General features: G+C 38.2%; 1 protein-coding gene across 1 annotated transcript in view; it reads left to right on the top strand.

Moving 5' to 3' along the window:
• Positions 1–24,009, top strand: part of DGKK (diacylglycerol kinase kappa) — a 163,653-nt gene that overhangs the window by 71,101 nt on the left and 68,543 nt on the right. The window contains exons 5-7 of the mRNA XM_043570257.1: positions 13,668–13,803; positions 14,274–14,380; positions 14,705–14,827. Coding sequence (XP_043426192.1) covers positions 13,668–13,803; positions 14,274–14,380; positions 14,705–14,827 — 366 coding nt within the window. The remainder of the gene's footprint in view (positions 1–13,667; positions 13,804–14,273; positions 14,381–14,704; positions 14,828–24,009) is intronic.

Here is a 24,009-nt window from a genome sequence, read left to right as displayed (position 1 = left end):
CTTTGGATTCTGTGTCTCCCTCTCCCTCTGCCCCATACCCATCCTCGCTCATGTCTGTGTCTGTCTGCCTCTCTCTCTCTCACAAAAAAAATAACAAAAAACTAAATAAAAATAAAAACAGTTCTGTACTGGCATAAAAAAGGCTTATAAGTCAATGGAACAAAATAGCACATAAGTAAATCCATGCTTCTACCCCCATTTGATCTTTGGCAAGTGTGCCAAGAACACCAAATAGGAGGATAGTCTCTTCAATCAATGGCGCTGGGAAAATTGGATATCTGTAAGCTTAAAAGTGAATTTGGACTCTTACACCATATACAAAAATCAACTGAAACTGAATTAAAGACTTAAACATGAGACCTGAAAGTATAAAACTACTAGACAAAAACAGAGAAAAATTTCTGGACATTGTTTGGGGCAATAATTTCTTAGATATGACACCAAAAACACAAGCAAATAAGCAAAAATAAATAAGTGGGATTACATCAAACTAAAAAGCTTCTGCACAGCAAAGAAAACAGTCAACAGTGAAAAGGTAACCTAGGGAATGAGAGAAAATATTGCCAAACCATATATCTGATAAGGGGTTAATATCCAAAATATATAAGTAACACCTACAACTCAATACCGAAAAAAACAAACTCTGATTTTAAAATGTGGAAAGGTACTGTATAGACATTTTTCCAAAGAAGATGTAAAAATGGCTAACAAGTACATGAAAAGTTGCTCAACATAACTGATCATTAGGAAAATGCAAATCAAAAGTACAATGATATTTTACCTATTTTACCCATTCTTCCCTATGATGAGGATTAAGGATTGCACTTGTCATGGGGCGCCTGGGTGGCTCAGCTGGTGAAGTGTCCTACCCTTGATTTTGGCTCAGGTCATGATCTTACGGTTCATGAGATTGAGCTCCACATCGGGATCCATGCTTTTAGTGTGGAGCCTGCTTGGGATTTCCCTTCTCCCTGTCTCTCTCTCTCTCTCTCTCTCTCTCTCTCTCTCCCTTCCCTGCTCATTCTTCTCTCTCTCTCTCAAAAATAAATAAAATAAACTTAAAAAAAAAACGATTACACTTGTCATGATGAGCACCAGGTGATGTATGGAATTTTTAAATCACTATATTGTACACCTAAGACTACTATAACACTATATGTTAACTATACTGGAATTTAAAATAAAAAGCACAATGATATATTATCTCAACCCAGTTACAATGCCTATTATCAAAAAGACAAAAGATAACAAATTCTGGTGAGGATAGGGAGAAAAGGGAACCCTTGTTCACTGTTGGTGAGAATGTAAATTGGTGCACTATGGAAAACAGTATGGATATTCTTCAAAAAAAATTTCCCCAAGTTGTTTGTTTGCTTGCTTGTTTATTTGTTTATTTTTTTATTTTAATTTACATCCAAGTCAGTTAGCATATAGTGCAATAATGATTTCAGGAGTAGAATCCAGTGATTCATCCCCTGTATATAGCATTCAGTGTCCTCCTTAATGCTCCTTGCCCATTTAGCCCATCCCCCCACTGAAAATGCCTCCAGAAACCCTCAGATTGTTGTTTATATTTAAGAGTCTCTTATGTTTTGTCCCTCTCCCTATTTTATATTATTTTTGCTTCCCTTCCCTTATGTTCATATGTTTTGTATCTTAAATTATACATATGAGTGAAGTCATATATTTGTCTTTCATGTGACTAATTTCACTTAGCATAATACACTTTAGTTCCATCCACATTGTTGCAAATGGCAAGATTTTATTCTTTTTTGATTGCCAAGTAATACTCCATTGTACATATATACCACATCTTCTTTATCCATTCATCTGTCGATGGACATTGGGCTCTTTCCATACTTTGGCTATTGTTGAAAGCACTGCTATAAACATTGGGATGCATATGCCCCTTTGAAACAGCACACCTCTATCCTTTGGATAAATACCTAGTAGTGCAATTGCTGGCCATATGGTAGTTCTATTTTTTATTTTTTGAGGAACCTCCATACTGTTTTCCAGAGTGGCGGCACCAGTTTGCATTCCCACAAGCAATGCAAAAGTGTTCCTCTTTCTCTGCATCCTCTCCAGTATCTGTCACTGCTTGAGTTGTTAATATTATCCACTCTGACTGTTGTGAAGTCGTATCTCATTGTGGTTTTGATTTATAGTTCTCTGATAAGTGATGTTGAGCAATTTTTTATGTGTCTCTTAGCCATCTGGATGTCTTCTTTAGAAAAGTATCTATTCATGTCTTTTGCACATTCCTTCACTGGATTATTTGTTTTTTGGGTGTTGAGTTTGATAAGTTCTTTATAGATTTTGGATACTAGCTCTTTATCTGATATGTCGTTTGCAAATATCTTCTCCCATTCTGTCAGTTGCCTTTTAGTTTTGCTGATTGTTCCTTTGCCGTGCAGATTTTATCTTCATGAGGTCCCAATAATTCATTTTTGCTTTTGTTTCCCTTGCCTGTGGAGACATGTTGAGTAAGAGGTTGCTGCAGACAAGATCAAAGAGATTTTTGCCTGCTTTCTCCTCTAGGATTCTGATGGCTTCCTGTCTTACATTGAGGTCTTTCATCCATTTTGAGTTTATTTTTGCGTATAAGTAAGTGGTCCAGGTTCAATCTTCTGCATGTCTCTGTCCAGTTCTCCCAACACCATTTGCTGAAGAGACTGTCTTTATTCCATTGAATATTCTTTCCTCCTTTGTGAAAGGCCATATGTTTGTGGGTCCATTTCTGGGTTCTCTATTCTGTTCCTTTGCTCAAGATGTCTGTTTTTGTGTCAGTACCATAGTGTCTTGATGATTACAGCTTTGTAGTACATCTTGAAGTCTGGAATTGTGATTCCTCCAGCTTTGGTTTTATTTTCCAGGATTTTTTTTTTTGGTTATTCAGGGTCTTTTCTGGTTCCATACAAATTTTAGGATTGTTTGTTCTAGCTCTGTGAAGAATGCTGATGTTATTTTCATAGGGATTGCCTTGAATATGTAGATTCCTTTGGGTAGTGTCAACATTTTAACAATATTTGTTCTTCCAATTCATAAGCGTGGAATATTTTTCCATTTTTTTGTGCCTTATTCAATTCCTTTCATAACCTTTCTATAGTTTTCAGTGTATAGGTTTTTCACCTCTTTGGTTAGGTTTATTCCTAGGTATTCTATGGTTTTTGGTGCAATTGTAGATGGGATAGATTCCTTGATTTCCTTTTCTGCTGTTTCATTATTGGTGTATAGGAATGCAACAGATTTCTGTACATTTATTTTATATCCTGAGACTTTGCTGAATTCATGGATCAGTTCTAGCAGTTTTTTGTTGGAATCTTTTGGGTTTTCCATACACAGTATTAAGTCATCTGTGAAGAGTGAAGGTTTGATTTCCTTCTTGGTGATTTAGATGCCTTTTATTTCTTTGTGTTGTCTGATTACTGAGGCTAGAATTTCCAATACTATGTTGAATAACAGTGGTGAGAATGGATATCCCTGTCATGTTCCTCACCTTAGGGGGAAATTTTTGTTTTTCCCCAATGAAGATGATATTAGTGGTGGGTCTTTGGTATATGGCTTTTATGATCTTGAGGTATGATCCTTCTATCCATACTTTTTGAGGGTTTTTATCAAGAAAGAATGCTGTATTTTGTCAAATGCTTCCCCTGTGTCTGTTGAGAGGATCATGTGGTTCTTGTCCTTTCTTTTATTAATGTGATATATCACATTGATTGAACCAGCCCTGCGTGCCAGGTATAAATCCCAAGAGATCGTGATGAATAATTCTTTTAATGTATTGTTGGATGCAGTTGGCTAGTATCTTGTTGAGAATTTTTGCATCCATGTTTATCAGGGGATTTGGTCTGTACTTTGTCTTTAAGTGAGGTCTTTGTCTGATTCTGGAATCAAGGTAGTGCTGGCCTCAAAAAATGACTTTGGAAGTTTTCCTTTCATTTCTATTTTTTGGAACAACTTCAAAAGAACAGATGTTAACTATTCTTTAAATATTTGATAGAATTACCCTGAAAGCCATCCAGCACTGGAGTCTTGTTTTTTGGGAGATTTTTGATTATTAATCCAGTTTCTTTATTGATTATTGTTCTGTTCAAATTTTCTATTTCTTCCTGTTTCAGTTTTGGTAGTTTATATGTTTCTAGGAATTTGTCAATTTCTTCCAAATTGCCCAATTCATTGTCATATAATTGCTCAGAATATGCTCTTATCATTATTTGTATTTCTGTGGTGTTGGTTGTGATCTCTCCTCTTTCATTCTTGATTTTATTTATTTGGGTCCTTTCCTTTTTCTTTTTGATCGAACTGGCTAGGGGTTTATCAATTTTGTTAATTCTTTCAAAGAACCAGCTCCTGGTTTCATTGATCTGTTCTACGTTTTTTTTGTTTGTTTGTTGTTTTTTGATTTGTTTTGGATTGGTTTTGTTTTGTTTGTTGTTTTTGTTGTTTTGTTTTGGGTTTGGGTTTGGCTCTGGTTTCCATAGCATTGATTTCTGCTGTAATCTTTATTTCCCATCTTCTTCTGGTTTGGGGTTTTATTTGATGTTCTTTCTACAACTCTTTTTTTTTTTAACATTTATTCATTCTTGAGAGAGACAGACAGACAGAGCATGAGTGGGCGAGGAGCAGAGAGAGAGGGAGACAGATTCCAAAGCAGGCTCTAGGCTCTGATGCAGGGCTCGAACCCACTGACTGTGAGATCATGACCTGAGCTGAAGTTGGATGCTCAACCGACCGAGCTACCCAGGCGCCCCTCTTTTTCTGGCTCTTTAAGATGTAAGGTTAGGTTGTGTATCTGAGACCTTTTTTCCTTTTTTAGGAAGGCCTGAATTGCTATATACTTCCCTCTTATGATCGCCTTTGCTCATCCCAGAGGTTTTGGGCTGTGGTGTTATCATTTTCATTGGTTTCCATGTAGTTTTTAATTTTCTCTTTAACTTCTTGGTTAACCCATTCATTCTTTAGTAGGATATCCTTTCATCTCCAAGTATTTATTGTCTTTCTAAATTTTTTCTTGTGGTTGATTTCGAGTTTCATAGTGTTGTGGTGTGAAAATATGCATGGTATTATCTCAATTTTTTGTACTTTTTGAGACGTGACTTGTGTTCCAGTATGTGATCTATTCTGGAGAAAGTTCCATGTACACTCGAGAAGAATGTGTATTCTGGTGCTTTAGGATGAAATGTTCTGAACATATCTGTTAAGTCCATCTGGTCCAGTGTGTTATTCAAAGCCATTGTTTCCTTGTTGATTTTCTGCTTAGGTGATCTGTCCATTGCTATAAATGGGATGTGGAAGTCCCCTACTATTATGGTATTTTTGTCAGTGAGTTTCTTTACATTCGTGATTAATTGTTTGATATATTTGGGTGACACACGTTGGGGCATAAATGTTTATAATTGTTAGATCTTGGTGGATAGACACCTTAATTATGATATAATGCCCTTCTTCATCTCTTGTTATGGTCTTTATTTTGAAATACAGATTGTCAGCTATAAGTATGGTTACTCTGGCTTTCTTTTCATGACCATCCCCTTACTTTGATCTAAAGGTGTCTTTAGATCTAAAACGGGTCTCTTGTAAACAGCCAATAGATGGATCTTGCTTTCTTATCCATTCTATGGATAAGATTGGAGTCTTTAGTCCATTGACATTTAGAGTGAGTACTGAAAGATATGTATTTATTACCACTGTATTTCCTGTGGAATTGGAGTTTCTGGTGATGTTCTCTGGACCTTTCTAGTCTTTGTTGCTTTTGGTCTTTTTCGTTTTGTTTCATCTTTTCTCCCCTCAGAGAGTCCCCCTTAAAATTTCTTGCAAAGCTGGTTTAGTGGCCATGAACTCCTGTAGTTTTTGTTTCTCTGGGAATCTCTTTATCTCTCCTATTTTGAATGACAGCCTTGCTGGATAAAGAATTCTTGGCTGCATATTTTTCTGATTCAGCATGCTGAATATATCCTGCCACTCCTTTCTGGCCTGTCAAGTTTCTGTGGACAGGTCTGCTCTGGACCTGATCTGTCTTCCCTTATAGATTAAGGACTTTTTTTACCTTGCTGTTTTCACAATTCTTTCCTTGTCTGTGTATTTTGTGAATTTGAGTATGATATGCCTTGGTGATTGTCATTTTTTGTTGAATCTAATGGGAGTTCTCTACACTTCTTGGACTTTCATGTCTGTGTCTTTCCCCAGGTTAGGAAAGTTTCCACTATAATTTGCTTGCATAAACCTTCTGACCCTTGTTCTCTCTCTTCATCTTCTGGGACTCCTATGATTTGGATGTTATTCCTTTTTAATGAGTCGCTGAGTTCTCTGATTCTTAAATCGTGCTCTTTTGCCTTAGTCTCCCTCTTTTTTTTTCTGTTTCATTATTCTTCATAAGTTTGTCTTCTATATTGCTGATTCACTGCTCTGCCTCACTCATCCTTGCTGCATTTGTTCAAGACTGCATCTCAGTTATAGCATTTTTAATTTTGTCCTGAGTAGATTTTCCTTCTTTTATCTCTGCAGAAAGGGATTCTATGCTTTTTTCGACCCCAGCTTGTATTCTTAATTTCGTGATTCTAAATTTTAGTTCAGACATCTTGCTTATATATCTCTTTTGGTTAAGTCCTTGGCTGTCATTTCTTCCTGTTCTGTCTTTTGGGGTGAATTCCTTCTTTTCATCATTTTGGACGAAGAAAAAGAATGAATAAAATTTTAAAAAAGAAAATTAAAAAGATTAAAAAGAACACAAAAAAAGTCAAATAATGGAAGCTAGATCCTAGGTGTTTTGTTCTGGTTGTTGAAAGAAGCTTGCTAGAATAGAGAAAAAGGAAAAGAAAAGAATAGAAAAAGAAAAAAAGAAAGAAAATGTTTAAAAATTAAGGAAATGTATACAATTAAATAGAATGAAATGAATTAATATAGATAAAATATAGATAAAATTCCAAAAAAAATAAAGTAAAAAATTAAAACAAATTTTTGTATAGAAACATAAACTAAAAAATTTTGGGGGCGCCTGGATGGAGCAGTTGGTTAAGCGTCTGACTTCAGCCAGGTCACGATCTCACGGTCCGTGAGTTCGAGCCCCGCATCAGGCTCTGGGCTGATGGCTCGGAGCCTGGAGCCTGTTTCCGATTCTGTGTCTCCCTCTCTCTCTCTGGCCCTCCCCCGTTCATGCTCTGTCTCTCTCTGTCCCAAAAAAATCAATAAAAACGTTGAAAAAAAAATTTTTTATCTTTCCATATTCATGAAAAAAGAAAAGAAAAAAAGGAAAAGAAAATACAAAACCAACAAAAAAACCCTCAAATAGATGTACCAGTATACAGAATGAAATTTGAATAAAATTACATCCCGTTTTCCCTAGAAGTCATATATGAAGCACTTTATAGTCTGTACACTAATCAGGCAGAGAGACTTGTGGTTGTCCTCTGGGGCTTAGTTGGTGCAGTTGGACAGGGCTTGGTGTAATGGCTCCATTTTCCACTAGGTGGCACTGCTTAGCTTAATGGGGTGGATTGGTGTGGCACCCATGCATTTGTGTGTGTGTGTGTGTGTGTGTGTGTGCACACGCACGCATTCATGCACAGAAGTAAAAATGGCATCACCCAGCTTCCCAGGCTCTACCTTCTACCTTCAGAATTCTGTGCTCTCACCAACTGGCCATTACACACCCCTCCTTTGTCTCCAGCTTCCTTCCACTCCCTGCTTCTACACTGCCTGAGTCCAAGATGTCAGCCTGCCAAGTGGCACCCCCTTCCCTAATTTTATCTCAGATGGGGTTGTGTTTCCAAACCCCTCACTTCTGAGGGCACTGCAGCTTGGATCCACTCATACCCTTTGGGGGTGGGCCTCTCCAAGCAGTGGCCAGATGCTGGCTTGCCCCCTGGGAATGTTCACGTAACCATGCTGTGGCAGAGGTTCAGAGGTTGTGACTGGATGCTGGCTTGCCCCAGAATAAGTTCGTGCAATCTCATAGCTGCAGCGTTTCAGGAATTATGGTAAATCACAGCACACAACCCACATAAGGTTTCAGCATACCCTGCCATCTTTGTTCCAGTACCAGCAATTGTGTTCTCTGGGGTCCACTGGGACCTATGCCTGTGAGGAGGCCTACCAAATGCCTTCCTAGCAGGATAGCAGGGGAACCACTTCTCCTTGTGTGACCTGCAGACCCCTCAGACGTCACTGCCGGCTCCTGGGGATTTGCCCTTTCCACCAGAGCACTGCCAGGTATTGGGCTGCAGAATTTCCAAAGCTTCTCTGCCCTGTTTACATGATATTGAAACCCTCTCCTTTCTCCCTTTCTTGTTCAGGCAATTGTAGTGCTTCCACTCTTTGTTTTTCTCTCCAGCCACTTTTGGGGGGAGTGCTTTTCCTGTACTCTCCCCACTTTCTGTGTCCTGTCTTCACAAATACTGCTCCCTACTCTCCATGGCTTCTCTCTCTCCCAGTTAACCTCTCCATGCCATGTAACTGCCGAGTTCTGTGGCTCAAGTTATGCAGATTGTTGCGTTGATCCTCAAATTTTCTAGGTGTGCAAAAATGGTTTGATGCTGATCTAGCTGAATTTCAGGGACAAAAGAAGCAGAGAACTTCCATGTTACTCAGCCATCTTGGCCCCTCCTCCCTCCTCCCTGTTTTTAAATTATTTTTGCTTCCCTTACCTTATGCTCATCTGTTTTTAAAATAGAACTATTTTATGTTCCACCATTCTCACTTTTGCATATATATCCAATGGAAATGAAATCCAGATCTCAAAGAGATATCAACACTCCCATGTTTATTTCAGCATCATTTACAATAACCAAGATATGAAAACAACCTAAATGCCCCTCAATGGATGAATGGACAAAGAAAATGTGATATATATATATATACACACACACACACACACACACACGCACACATACATAATGGAATATTGTTCAGCCTTTAAACACAAGGAAATTCTTCCAGTTGCAACATGGATGAACCTAGAGTACATTATATTAAATTTAAAAAGCCAGACACGGAAAGACAAATACTGCATGACCTCACTTATATGTGGAATCTAAAATAGTCAAATTTAGAGAAGCAGAGAGTAAATGGTAGTTATCAAGTGCTAGGAGAAAGAGAAATGAGATGTTGGTTAAGGGGTACAAAGTTTCAGTTATGCAGGAAGAATAAGTTCTGGAAATCTAATGTACAATGTGTTTAAGTAACAATCATTCATTGGATACTAAAATTTGCTAAGAGGGAAGATCTTAAGTGTTCCCAACACACACAGAAACATAGAAGGAAAGAAAGTGGTAACTATCTGAGGTGATAGATATGTTAATTAGTTTGACTTTGGGTGTGTGTGTGTGTGTGTATATCAGATCATCAAATTAAATTAAAATATATAATTTTTAATTGTCAAATACACCTCAATTTTTAAAATTCAGTTTAAAGCAAAAATTAGTCTTTTTTCTGATAGGTAGACTAGATGAATTCTAACATTCATTTTAATTTCAGAACCTTATGATTCTAAGATTTAATTAAGCAGATGAGAAAACTGAACGGAGGAGTTCAGTTGTCTTGCCTAAAGTCACAGTTTACTGTTGAAGAATTGAGATTTCAGATCTCCTAACTCTTAATCCATGCTCTTGGAAGGACATCTTAAATTCTGGCTAATTATCTTCATTCTCTCTCCTAGTCCCCACCACTTGTGATTATGGGGTAGTCTGATAGACACCTTAGTGGCACTAAGCCAGACAACTAGACTGTGTAGATCAACAAATAAATTCAAGTTGACTAAATGATTGTCTAGCTCATGCATACTCAGGATGAACACAGTTTACACTTATTATCCCAGCATAATTACTAATAGCCTTCCCTTTTACTGTTAAAGTGTCCTGATTTGGATGATATGGTTATGTTACCAATGGCTAACCTGGAAGCTCTAACATTTTGTAGTTACTAATCCTTGAAATAACAAAGCAATTGAGTTCAAGTTACAGCACAAATCACAGATTCCGTTATATCTAAACATAGCTTTTCATCACATAAGCCATCCCAAACAAGATTCCTTTAAGAAAATACATCTTTAGAAGATTTTGTGTTTTATGAGATATTTCATTTGAGATTATTAAGCACTTTTCAGATAAGTAATGTTATTTGGATAGTGCTGTAGAGTTTACAAAAAGCCTGGACTAACAAGAACTTCTTTAATAGAAAAATAATTACTGTGCCTATCTGGGTTCTGGATTATGCTGAGAGAGATTCAGTAGATGGAGGAAATAGCCTTAGCTGCCCTAAAAGAGCAAAGAATATGATTGGAACGATGGTCTCTGCACAAATGTAATTCACCTAAATATTTTAGAGGGGATAAAAAAATCAAGCACAAAATCCAACACCCATGCACTGAAAGCCTTAACTTAAACTGTCCTCCTTAGAATCCAGAGATCAGTTATTTGTATACATGCCAGTTTTTCATCTGTCTTCAAAATGTATTTTTAATCTGCGTCAACTACTGGAGAAGCCTGTAATGATATACTATATTAGTTTCTTAGGACTGCCATAACAAATTACCATAAACTGGGTGAATTAAAACAACAGAAACTTATTCTCTCACAGTTCTGGAGTCTAGAAATCCAAAACCAAGGTGTCAGCAGAACCATGCTCTCTCTGAAGTCTCTAGGGGATGATCCTTCTTTGTCTCTTCTTAGCTTCTGGTTATTGCAGACATTCCTTGGATTGTTAAACATATTATTCCAATCTCTGCTTCCATCATCACATGGTTTTACCCTCTGAGTCTACATGCCCTGTATCTTCACGTGGTACTCTTTTCTATGTGCGTGGTTGTGTCCAAATTTTCCTCTTCTTATAAGGACACCAGTCATTGGATTAGGGCTATGTGTGGTCTAATCCAGTATGGCCTCTTTAAATTAACTATATCTGCAAAGACCCTATTTCCAAATAAGGTCATATTCACAGGCACTGAGAAATAGGACTTGACATATTTTGGGGGAAATACAATTCAACCATAAGAGTTTGTCCTCTTCCCTCATCCCCCCAAAACTTATATCCTTCCTATATTCAAAATACATCCACCCCCTCCTGGAATCCCCCAAAGTCTTAACCCATTCCAGCATTAACTCTTAACTCTAAACCTTACCTTCTACATAATCTAAATCACGTATGAATGAGACTTTTGGTATGGCCCAATTGGGGAAAATTTCCTATTTGTGGACTTGTAAAACCTAGAAAACAAGTTATTTCTCTCCAAAATACAATGTTAAGACAGGCATAGAATAGACATTCCCATTCTGAAAGAGAGGAAATGGAAGAAATAAAAGGGTTGCTGGTCTAGAGCAAACTGACAACCCAGCAGAGCAAATTCTGTTAGGTTTCCAGGCCTCAGAATAATTCTCTGGTGACTTGATATTCTTTCCTCTGGCCCCATTCTCTCAATCCCACAGGGGTGGCAGCCACCCTCTCTAACCAAGGAACCAACTCTCTGGGTCCAGAGGACAGTGGCCTACTTCCAGGCCAGCCTTCTCTGGATCTATGGTGGTAGGGGCAGCACCTCTGGCCTCTGAGCCACTCTCAACATCCCTGCTTACCTCTGAGCCCACGTGGAGTCTTTCTTACATTTTCTTGAAGAATAACACATATTCACAGCCAAGTAACTCTATCAGCCTATTTTCTGACTGTAGAATCCCCAAAGTCTGACAGCCTTTCTTCATTTGGTCCCATATCTGATCCTTCAGTCCAAGCTGGCAATGTTTCTGCTGAGATAGTTTATTGGATCCATGTGTCACACATCTAATCTCTCCAGCAAAAGTTTGTCTGGCCACACTCTTTGTGTTCTCTCAAGAGCACAGTTTCTTATGGTTTGCAATAAACATAGGGTAATAATTTTCCAAATCTTCAAATTCTGGTGACATTTTACTTAATAATTCTTAAATGGACTAAGCCTTGCGCATTCTAGGAGAGCTCACGTGTCACTCTGTAATGAAATGATCTGTTTAGGAAGTTGTTTGCTCTACTAGATTATGAGCTCCCTGGAGGCAAGAAGTTTAGATCATTTATCTCTGTGTCTCCAGTGTCCAGCTTCATAGATGACACAAATTTGGCTTTTAGTAATTATTGGAGAAGGGAAAGATATTGGAAGGAAGGAGCATACTGGTAGAGTTATAATTTCGTGGGAAGTAGAAAGGTGCTGGGAGCTCAGACTTCCAAAGCCAAGACTATGCCACTTCCTCAGGACTCTTAGCCATCTACTCTGATCTTCTTAGAGCCTTGTCAGGATCTAAGCATGCAAGAAACATTGCGATCACAAAGTGATCCCAGGCCAGGTAAGCCTTTAGCTCATCAAAGTAGCTTTTCCTCCCAGAAGCTTCCTGATCAATTCAACAACAGCTTAGCACATATCCAGCATACCAGAAGGGGTAAGGAGGGATCATAGAGTGCCATGTGTAGGCTATGGTTTAGATGGTTAATTCCTGTAAACTGATCAAGGCTGAATATTTAATGTGCTAGAACTCTCAATAGCGCGCGCTCTCTCTCTCTCTCTGTGTGTGTGTGTGTGTCTCTAATGGACCTCTATAAGCTGGGATAAGGGAGAGTATATATCTCTTTTACAGTCTTGTTATGCCTTTACACACCAACCCGTTATATTATATAAATGTAGTCCATTACTTATTGTCAAGAATAAAAAGCTAAATGTGTACACCTATGTCTACACTCAACAGGAGTGCAGAAAAGGAACAAATCAGACATTCAGAGGAGTGAGAAAAGTGGAAGAGTCCCATGGAATGCACACCCAGAACAAATGAGAGTGTTTGGTGCCCACCACTTCCTTTCTCCTTTTAACCCCCAAACTAGTTGCTGATATACCCTCTGCCATCCCCATAGTCATGAGAGTCAGGCTGTGATAAACAAATGCAGCATTTATAGACTGGTTAACAGCAAATGTCAAGTTTAATACCATGAGAAAGGACCCCAAACAGAATATAATTTCATGAGGGCAGGGTCTTTGTCTTGTTCTTATAGCTCCAATGCCTTTAAAGGTGCTAAGCACATAGTAGTTACTCAGTAAATATTTGTTTAATGAATTTTGAATGAATGAAATTGATTAAACAGGAAACTGCTATAGGTAGTCAGAGCGTGGCATTCAGAAAAAAAAAAATCTTGGGTAAGAAACCCCTGAGATGAAACTATTGTCCAGGTAATGCAGTGCTCTGATTACATGGCAGCAGCAAGGCCAGGAAGGAGAATGTATGTCTCCAGGAGGTAGTTAAAGCATTCCTTACCCCAGAGTCACAGAGCCCTGCCATCTCCCTTTCTTGCTTGGCAAGATGACTTGGATTATCATTGTATTTCCAGGTAACTACCTCCTTTTCCTGACTACTCAAAGAGAACCACAGCCAAGACTAACAGAACTAATTTTGCTTAGACTAAACCAATACAGTGGTTTAGATATCATTGTTCCTGTATCCAGCTCCAATTGCAGGATCTACCCCCCTATTCTTTTTCCCTTTCCAAAACTACTGAGGGAAAAAATTGGAGGTGGGAGATTTGTTAGGTATTGGCTCCAATATTTGGTTTTCCTCTTCACATGCTCTGACACCTACGTGGCCCTTTCAGCCTTAGGAGCAGATTTTCTGGCCCTCCCTAACATGTCTTCCTTAACTCTATTCTCTCTTCTCTTTGACTTATTTTAGATACCTGCAGCAGAAAACAACCCTTTCCTTGTTGGAATGCACTATTGGTACTCCAGCCACAGCCACCGGACCCAGCACTGCAATGTCTGTCGGGAGAGCATTCCTGCCTTATCTAGAAATGTTATAATCTGCGAAGGTACCTTTTCTGATTACTTTAGGAAATGGAGTCCAGTGGGTAGAGATAGGGGTAAAGGAGTTCATGCGGCTTTAGTGTCACTGACTCACACTAAGTCACTGACTCTAATGTAAGGTTAATTCTGACACTTAACAGACTAAAGAAAAGAGATGGAAAGAAGCTGGCAAAGGGGGGAATTCTCATGAACTAAAATGGAGGGTTGGATCTGACAAGATTGGACAACATGGTCACAAGAATTGGAAAAACAGAAATCACCTCATTCTTGCCATCAATTTCCATTCAAATCAGATAAGTAGAAAATTTAGTCCGTAAGAATAAAAAGGAACTAGATCATATGAGAATCAGGCCTTTGGAGGTTGGTCAGAACTATTTAGATTCACCTAGGTTCTAACTTTCAGAGAGATTAGGGAAGGGCTTTAGAATCTTCATTGTCACCAGATTCACATCCATCTTTTCTCCTTTTATCATAGTGTGCAAAGTGAAGTCTCACAAATTATGTGCTTTGAGAGCAATCAAAGATTGTAAATGGAATACTTTGTCTATCACTGATGACCTCCTCATGCCTGCAGATGAAGTAGTAAGTACCAGCCATCTTCTCTTACAGCCACTCTTTCCCATATCCCCTTTAACCAGGACACACAGGGGAACGAAGACTTCTCGTTACATACAACCCAAGTAGACTTCCTCCTTAAGCTTACAATCCAGCCAATCTAGAAGAATGAAAGCCCCCACATCCAGCTGTCATCATTTGCTAGCATTGGAGTGGGGAGGGCAAGACCATGAAGAACCTTGTTGGTGTCACTTAATGTCCCTCATGAGTAGCATAGTTACTCCAGCTGGCCTTTTCTCTCTTTTATATCTCTAACTTCTATCTCTTATCTTTTTATTTACCTTTCAGAAGACTATGCCTCATCAGTGGGTAGAAGGAAATATATCTGTCAGTTCTCAGTGTGCAGTATGTCATGAGAACTGTGGCGGTTACCAAAGACTTCAAGACTTCCGATGTCTCTGGTGTAATTCTATGGTAAGACTCTTCTCGTCTCCTTGAGAAATTGACTTCTAGAGAGGGGGTGGAGTTAAGCTATGTGCCTACACATAGAAATCTAAGAGACCCTTACCCCAAATATATTATGCAGATTACATAGTATAGAGCTCAGTAGTTAGCCTTTCCAGATCTGGCTACAGAGTCTTGAAGAGAAAGACTTGCTAGTGAGGTCTACCAGTAAATGGGAAAATCTTAACTCTGTTATGACAGGACAGGCAACTAAAAAAAAAAAAATAAGTTCTGAGTCTATCCTTAAGAAACCTCCTTTCTTCATTCACCATTTTCTGGGAACTTGTAATCTTTGTTAATTAATAATGGTTAATAATATTAACATACTACTATTGCCACTATTTACTGAGTGTTTTGTGTACCTGATCTCATTTAATCCCTACAACAACCCTAAACAGGGCCTCATTGTCCCCATTTACAGATGAGGAAAGTGAGGTTCAGAAAAATGAAGTGATTTGCTCAAGGTCATGCAGCCAGTAAGCAAAAAGAGTCTTGATTCATATATAATTCTGCAAAACCATATTCTTAACTACAACACTACCATTCCTCTATACCAATTGTTCTTAACTGGGGGTGATTTTGTCCCACTTACAGGAGACATTTGACAATGTCTGCAGGCACTTTTTATTGTTACAACTTGGGGAGTTGCTAAACCTCCCATAATGCACAAGGCAACACAAAAATCTATCTGACCCAAAATATCAATAGTGCCAATGTTGAGAAACACTTACCTAGACCGTTTAGATTTTAGATGCTCCTGTGAAACTGATTATTCTAGGCAAGAAGAAACTAATGCCTGAGCTTCTTTTTAGAAGACTCTGGATCCCTCTACCTTGCTCCAGGCCATAAGTTTCTCCTGGAAAGGAGCTTGTATCCCCATCAGGCACCCCAAGTTTTGCAGCTGTCCCCAGGGGACATCTCTAGATCACGTGGATCTGGTGACCAGTGAGTATAGGTCCCAAGAACTGTAACTAATGGAGAAAGAGTTCTTACCCAGCTACCACACCCAGGATAGAGCAAGAAGCAACAATCTGAGGATCCCAGTGTTACTGTATAAGAGGACTCTTACCATATCTTCATAATTATGGCCTGAGGAGCAGGCTTCTAATTGAACACATATCTAAGAGTGTACTGTAATACATTTTAGAGACCTAGGAGGATAAGCACCACATTGGCGCTCTCTCTCTGCCATACTCCGGAGTACCAGTATCTCCCAGGGGGGAACTTTTACATGCATCTGGTATGTTGGCTTTTCACAGCTGCTGCCCAGGTGATCCCCTTTATTTCCTGGTTCTGCTGGCCAGCAGGACTTGCATTACTGGGTCCTATAGGACTGTGACAAATGGAGAGAGGGTTCCTGGCCCACTACCATAAACAGGACACAGCACAGACAACAGACTGAAAAGAGGCCTATTTGTCCGGCTTCAGCCTCAAGGGCAGGCTTCTGGTCTGGCACACATCTAGGGGCCTACTAAGGTGTTATCTCAGGATGAAATCCAGTGGATGCTATCTTTGTGCTTTCCTTCTGACTTGCTCCAGGTTGCCACTATCACCCAAAAAGGAGCTTGTACACTTGTCTGGCACACCAATATTTGCAACTGCCATACAGGAAGCACCTCTAGGTCTCCCAGCTCTGGTGGCCATGGGCCTTATGCCTGCAGTCCCACAGGATTATATATAGTTGCATACTTTAAAAGCTGCTATTTAAGGGTCTGGCTTCCAATCACTCGAACTAGGTACTGATTAAAATCCCCCCCTTTGGGACAGTGACATGTTTTGGCACACTCTCAACTACTAGGAGCCACTAGACAACCAAAAGGTGGGCAGGGCTGAATAATAAGTTTCATCCCCTATACAAGGCCACACTCTCAAGACCGAGAGGTGGCTGTTTAATCTAATTGATATAAACCAACCCAGAGAATGAAGGAAAATAAAGAAACAGAAGAATATATTCTAAATAAAAGAAGAAGGTAACACATCAGGAAAAAAAGTCCTTCATGAAATGTAGAAGAGTTACTTACCTGATAAAGTGTTCAAAATAATGACCATAAATGCTCACCAACCTCAGGAGAATGGATGAACATAGTGAGAACTTCAACAAAGAAAATATAAAAATTAAGAAGAGACAAATGAATGGAAAAATATTCTGTGCTCATGGAATGGAATAATTAATATTGTTAAAATGTTCATACTGCCCAAAGCAATCTAAAGACCTAATGCAATCTCCATCAACATTCCAATGGCATTTTTCACAGAAATAGAACAAGCAATCTCAAAATTTGTATGGAGCCACAAAAGACCACAGATAGCCAAAACAATCTTGAGAAAGGAAGAAGTGGGAGACATCATGCTCCCTGATTTTAAATTCTATTACAAAGCTATGGTAATCAAAACAGTATGGTACTGGTAGAAAAACAGACACATAGATCAATGGAACTGAATACAGAACCAGAAAGAAACCCATGCATATATGGTCAATTAATTTATGACAAAGGAGCCAAGAATATACAACAGGGAAAGGACAGTCTTTTCAATAGTGCTGGAAAACTGATCAACATGTAAAAGAATAAAACCAGACCACTATTTTACATTATTCACAAAGAATTAACTCAAAATAGATTAAAGACTTGAACATAAGACCTGGAACCATAAAATTCCTAGAAGATAACATAAGCAATAAGATATTTGTCTTGGTGATGATTTTTTGTATTTAATAGCAAAAGCAAAGGAAACAAAAGTAAAAACAAAAAAGTGTGATTACACTTCTGGGTATTTACCCAAAGACAATTAAAACACTAACTTGAAAAAAAATCTGTGCACCAACATGTTCATTGAAGCATTATTTACAATAGTTAAGATATGGAAACAACTGAAGTATTCACTAACAGATGAATGAATAAAGAAAATGTGATATATACAATAATGGAATATTATTCAGCAATAAAAAATAAAATCTCACCATTTGCCACAATACAGACTGACTTTGAGGGCATTTTGCTAAGTGAAATAAGTCAGGGAAAGACAAATATTATATGATCTCATGTATATGCAAAATCTAAAAAAAAACCCACCAAGCTCATAGATACAAAAACAAAAAAAGGTCGTTACATAATGATAAAGGGGACAATCCAACAAAAGGAGATAACATTTGTAAATATTTATGCACCCAACATAGGTGAACCTAAGGGAGAAAAGCACAGCAATATGATATTAGAGGATTTAAATAATAGATTTGTAGTTGCCAAAGTGAGGGTTGGATGAAATGAGTGAAGGGGAGGATTATAATATACTTCTAGTTCTGAAATAAATAAGTCATGAGATGTAATGTGCAATGTGATAACTATAGTTAGTAATACTACATTGCATATTGGAAAGTTACTAAAGAGTGGATCTTAAAATTTCTCATCACAGGGAAAAGATTCTGTAACTGTGTATAGTGACAGATGTTAACTAGACTCATGGTGATGATTATATCACCATTCATTTAAATATCAAATTATTGTGCTGTACACCCAAAACTAATATAATGTTGTATGCTTATATCTCAATAACAAAAGACAGAAAATATAAGAAAATAGCAAATAAAAGTCACAGAACTTTAGAATACAATAACTGAACTGGAAAAGTACACAAGAGAGGTTCAACACAGACTAGACAAAGCAGAAGAAAAGATGAGTGAATTCGAATACAGAGGAGTGGATCACACCCAATCTGAGAAGCAAAAAGAAAAAAAAATGTGAACAAACCAGAATATAGCAAAAGAGATCATGAGACATCAAGTGGACCAACATTCTCATTATAGGGTTACAGAAGGAGAAGAGAGAGAGAAAGAGAAGGGTTATAAAACTTATTTGAAGAAATAATGGCTGAAAACTTTCCTAACTTGGAGAAGGAAACAGACCTACAGATACAAGAAGGCAAGAGAGTTGCAAATAAGATGAACCAAAGAGACCCATAAAGACCAAAGAGACACATTATAATTGAAATATCAAAAGTTAAAGACAAGAAAAGAATATTAAAAGCAAGAAGACAAAAACTTGTCATGTACAAGTGAACCCCCATAAGACTATAGCATATTTTTCAGCAGAAAATTTGCAAGCCAGAAGGGATTGGGACAATATATTCAAAATGCTGGGGGAAAAAACTTCCAAGCAAGAATACTCGACACAGCAGTGTCAATCAGAATTAAAGGAGAGAGTTTTTCAAACAAAAGCTAAATGAGTTCATTACCACTATACTGGCCATATAAAAAAAATGTTAAAGGGACTTCTTTAAGCTGAAATTAAAGGGCACTAATTAGTAAGAGGAAAGCATATGAAAAATATAAATCTCACCGGTAAGGGTAAATATATTGTAAAATTCAGAATAATCTAACAGTGTAAAGGTGGTGAATTAATGATTTATAAAGCTAGTTTGAAAGATAAAAATAGTAAAAGTAACCATAACCATAATTTTATAAGGGATACACGACATAAAAAGATTGTAAGTGGTGGAGCGCCTGGGTGGCTCAGTCAGTTGAGCGACCGACTTCAGCTCAGGTCATGATCTCACAGTTTGTGAGTTCGAGCCCCGCATTGGGCTCTGTGCTGACAGCTCAGAGCCTGGAGTCTACTTCGGATTCTGTGTCTCCCTCTCTCTCTGCCCCTCCCCCATTCATGCTCTGTCTCTGTCTCAGAAATAAATAAACATTAAAAAGAATTTTAAGATTCTAAATAGTAATATCAAAAACACAAAAGGTTTGGAGGGAGTAAAATATAGAGTTTTAGAATGCATTCAAACTTAAATTGTTATCAACTTAAAACAGACTGTTACACCTACCCCTGCTCATGCTCTGCCTCTCTCATCTTTCAAATATAAATAAGTTTTAATTTTTAAAAAAAAAATGGGGGAGCACCTGGGTGACTCTGTCGGTTGAGCCTCCAACTTCAGCTCAGGTCATGGTCTTGCAGTTCATGAGTTCGAGATCCACTTTGGGCTCTGTGCTAAAAAACAGCTCAGATCCTGGAGCTTTCTTCAGATTCTGTGTCTCCCTCTCTCTCTCCCCCTCCCCTGCTCATGCTCTGCCTCTCTTTGTCTCTCAAAAATAAATAAATGTTAAAAAATTTTTAATAAAAAGAAACCAGACTGTTACAAAAGGTGTTATACACAAGCCTCATGGTAACCACAAAGCAATAATCTTAGTAGATACACAAAATATAAAGAGAAAGGAATATAAGTATACCACTACAGAAAATCTTCAAATCACAAAGGAAGAGAGTAAGAGAAGAGCATAGGATCTACAAAACAACCAAAAAACAATGAGCAAAATGTCAATAAGTACATACCTATCAGTAATTATCTTAAATAATATACATGAACTAAATTCTCAAAACAAAAGACATAGAGTGGATGGATTTTAAAAAGACCCATTTGTATCCTGCCTATAAGATATTCACTTCAGATATAATGACACACAAAAACTGAAAATGAAGGGGTGGGAAAATATATTCCATGCAAATGGAAATCAAAAGAAAGCAGGGGTAGTTATACTAGACAAAATAGGCTTTAAAACAAAGACTGTAATTAGAGACAAGGAAGGTCATTACATAATGATAAAGAGGACAATCCAACAAGAGGATATAACATTTGTAAATATTTATGCACCTAACATAGAAGTACCTAAGGGAGAAATGCATAGCAATACAATATTAGGGAAATTAAATACTGCACTGTCATCAATAGAAAGACAGACAGAAAATTATCCAGACAGAAAATTAATACAGAAACATTGGCACTAAATGACACATTACCACAGATGGATTTAATAGATATATAGAACATTTCATCCAAAAGCCACAGAATATACATTCTTGTCAAATGCAAATAGAACATTCTCCAGGAGAGATCATATGTTAGACAACAAAACTAGTCTTAATAAATTTTAAAAGATTGACATCATATAAAGCATCTTTTCTGACCACAGTGGTATGACACTACTAATCAATTACAGGAATAAAACTGGAAAATCCACAAATATGTGGATATTAAACATGCTACTGTACAAAAATGGGCCAAAGAAGAAATCAACAGAGAAATAAAAAGATACCTTGAGACAAATGAAAATGGAAAAAAACATACCAAAACTTATGTGATGCAGAGTAGTAGGATACTGAGCTCACCTCATTCCACAGACACACTGAGATAGTAGTCACATCAATGCAACTAATTCAGAAAATGACCCAAAGACTGGCAAAAGAGACCTTCCACAGTTAATTGTAGTAAGGAGGCCACAATAAAAAGGGTAAGAAGGGCAGACATACAACTGGGAACCAAACCCTTAGTGAGACACAATTGGGAAAGAAACCACAAATGGAAGAGACACCACAGGTACAGAGAAGAGAATCAGACCCTACCAACAGGCACCTCAGGCACAGGGAACCTGAACTAGGAAGATGAGTTCCCATAACATTTGGATTTGAAAAACAGTGGGCCTTAACTCCATGAGTTTTTACAATCAACAGGGCTTAATTCTGAATACTTTAAAAACCAGTGAGCTTAGCTCCAGGAGAACCAGAGGGTGATAGGAAGCTAGGTCCTTGTTGTTAAATAGACAACATAACAACCCAGCCAAGATAGAGCATAGAAGCAGCAGTTTGAGCACCTGGGGTATAAGTGAAGATTTGTTTATTAATCCCAGAACGTGTGCTGGAAGAGATCTGTAGAAGCCTTCTCCAAGAACAAAAGAGCTACTGGGTGCCATTTCTCTCCCATCCTTCCCAGCCTAAATAGCTGCACACCTACAGGAACCAGCGAGAACACTCTCCACCCAACTTACTAACACTGTGTGCCCTACCCCCATTCTCCTATTCTCCTGCAGATCTGCCCCATTCAACCCACAGATAGTCCCTCCAAAGCAGCTCCTGGTAAACTGCATCCTGCAAGCAACCCCAGCAGGGACAAACACTACTCCAAAGTTGACTTCTACCTTGGAAGGAGTAGAAGATAACCACACACACCAGTGCACCACAGCCCTAGCATCCAAACCTTACAGTTGGCTGTGCAGAGAGGGTATCCTGCTGATCAGTGTAACTACAGCCCTGGCAGATGGATGGGTGCAGGCATCTGATCTTACTGCAGGCCTTGCCGACCAACAAAAGCCTCTCAGGAAACAATGCAGGGAGAGTGTCCTTCAGGTCAGTGTGACTGCAGCCCTGGTCAGTGAGCTTAGGACAGACATTTGGTTTGATTGCCAACACTGCCCAACTATAAGCCTACAGCCCCACACAGGTTTCTTAACAGCACAGGGATAAAACTGTGCCTACTATGCCACAAAACTCAAAGTGGACCATTGCAGCCAACTGTACTGGAGGCAGACAAGGTGCAGCCACAACAGAAAGGCACAAACAACCCACATAGGAGGCACTACTGAAGTGCCTGGTTCTGGTGAATAAGGGACATTATGCTACAGGGAACTACAAGATATCTTCTTCATAGGGCCACTATTTTCAAGATCAGAAGACATAACTGACTTATCTAATACACAGGAATAAACACAAAGACTTAGACAAAATGAGGAGACAGAGGAATATTTCAAAGAACAGGACAAAACCACAGCAAAAGAGCTAAATGAAATAAAACTAAGCAATATACCTGATAAAGAATACAAAGTAACACTCATAAAGATACTTACTGGACTTAAGAGCAGAGGATCTCATTGAGAACTTCAGCAAAGAGATAGAAAATATTAAAAAAGAACCAACCACGAATGAATAACTCAATAACTGAAATTAAAAATACACTACAGGGTCACAGACAACATGATAATTACATGGAAAACCCGGAAGACTCCACCAAAAGGCTGCTAGAACTGATTCATGAATTCAGCAAAATCTCAGATACAAAATCAATGTACAGAAATCGGTTGCATTTCTATACATCATTAATGAAGCAACAGAAAGAGAAATCAATAAATTGATCCCATTTACAATTGCACCAAGAACAATAAAATACCTAGAATAAACCTAACCAAAGACATAAAACATCTGTATGTTGAAAACTATAGAAAACTTATGAAGGAAATTGAAGAAGACAAAAAAAATGGAAAAATATTCCATGCTCATGGATTGGAAGAATAAATATTGTTAAAATGTCAATACTACACAAAGCAATTTACACATTCAGTGCATTCTCAATCAAAATTGCACTGGCATTCTTCTCAAAGCTAGAACAAACAATCCTAAAATTTGTATGGAACCACAAAAGACCCTGAATAGCCAAAGTAATATTGAAAAAAAAAAGCAGAAGTCATCACAATCCCAGACTTTAGCCTGTACTACAAAGCTATAATCATCAAGACAATATGGCATTGGCACAGAAACAGACACAGAGACCAATGGAATAGAATAGAGAACCCAGAATTGGACCCACAAATGTATGACCAACTAATCTTTGCCAAAGCAGGAAAAATGGAAAAAATACAGTCTCTTTAGCATATGGTGCTGGGAGAACTGGATGGCAACATGCAGAAGAATGAAACTAGACAACTTCTTACACCATACACAAAAATAAACTCAAAATGGATGAAAGAACTAAATGTGAGACAGGAAACCATCCAAACCCTAGAGGAGAAAACAGGCAATAGCCTCTTTGACCTCAGCCACAGCAATTTCTTACTCAACACATCTCCAAAGACAAGAAAATTAAAAGTAAAAATGAACTACAGGTACCTCATCAAAATAAAAAAGCTTCTGCACTGCAAAGGAAACAATCAACAAAACTAAAAGACAACCGATGGAATGGGAAAAGATATTTTCAAATGACATAACAGATAAAGGACTAGTATCCAAAATCTATAAAGCACTTACCAAACTCAACAACCAAAAAACCAATAATCCAGTGGAGAAATGGGCAGAAGACATGAATAGACACTTCTCCAAAGAAGACATCCAAATGGCCAACAGACACAGGAAAAGATGCTCAACGTCACTCATAATCAGGGAAATACAAATCTAAACCACACTGAGATACCACTTCACACCGGTCAGAGTGGCTAAAATGAGCAACTCAGGAAACATCAGATGCTGGTGAGGATGTGGAGAAAAGGGAACGAACCCTCTTGCACTGTTGGTGGGAATGCAAACTGGTGCAGCCACTCTGGAAAACAGTGTGGAGGT

This window comes from Prionailurus bengalensis, chromosome X (genome assembly GCF_016509475.1).
Source record: "Prionailurus bengalensis isolate Pbe53 chromosome X, Fcat_Pben_1.1_paternal_pri, whole genome shotgun sequence".
NCBI classification, from domain to species: Eukaryota; Metazoa; Chordata; class Mammalia; order Carnivora; family Felidae; genus Prionailurus; species Prionailurus bengalensis.
This window is presented reverse-complemented; position numbering and strand designations above follow the sequence as displayed.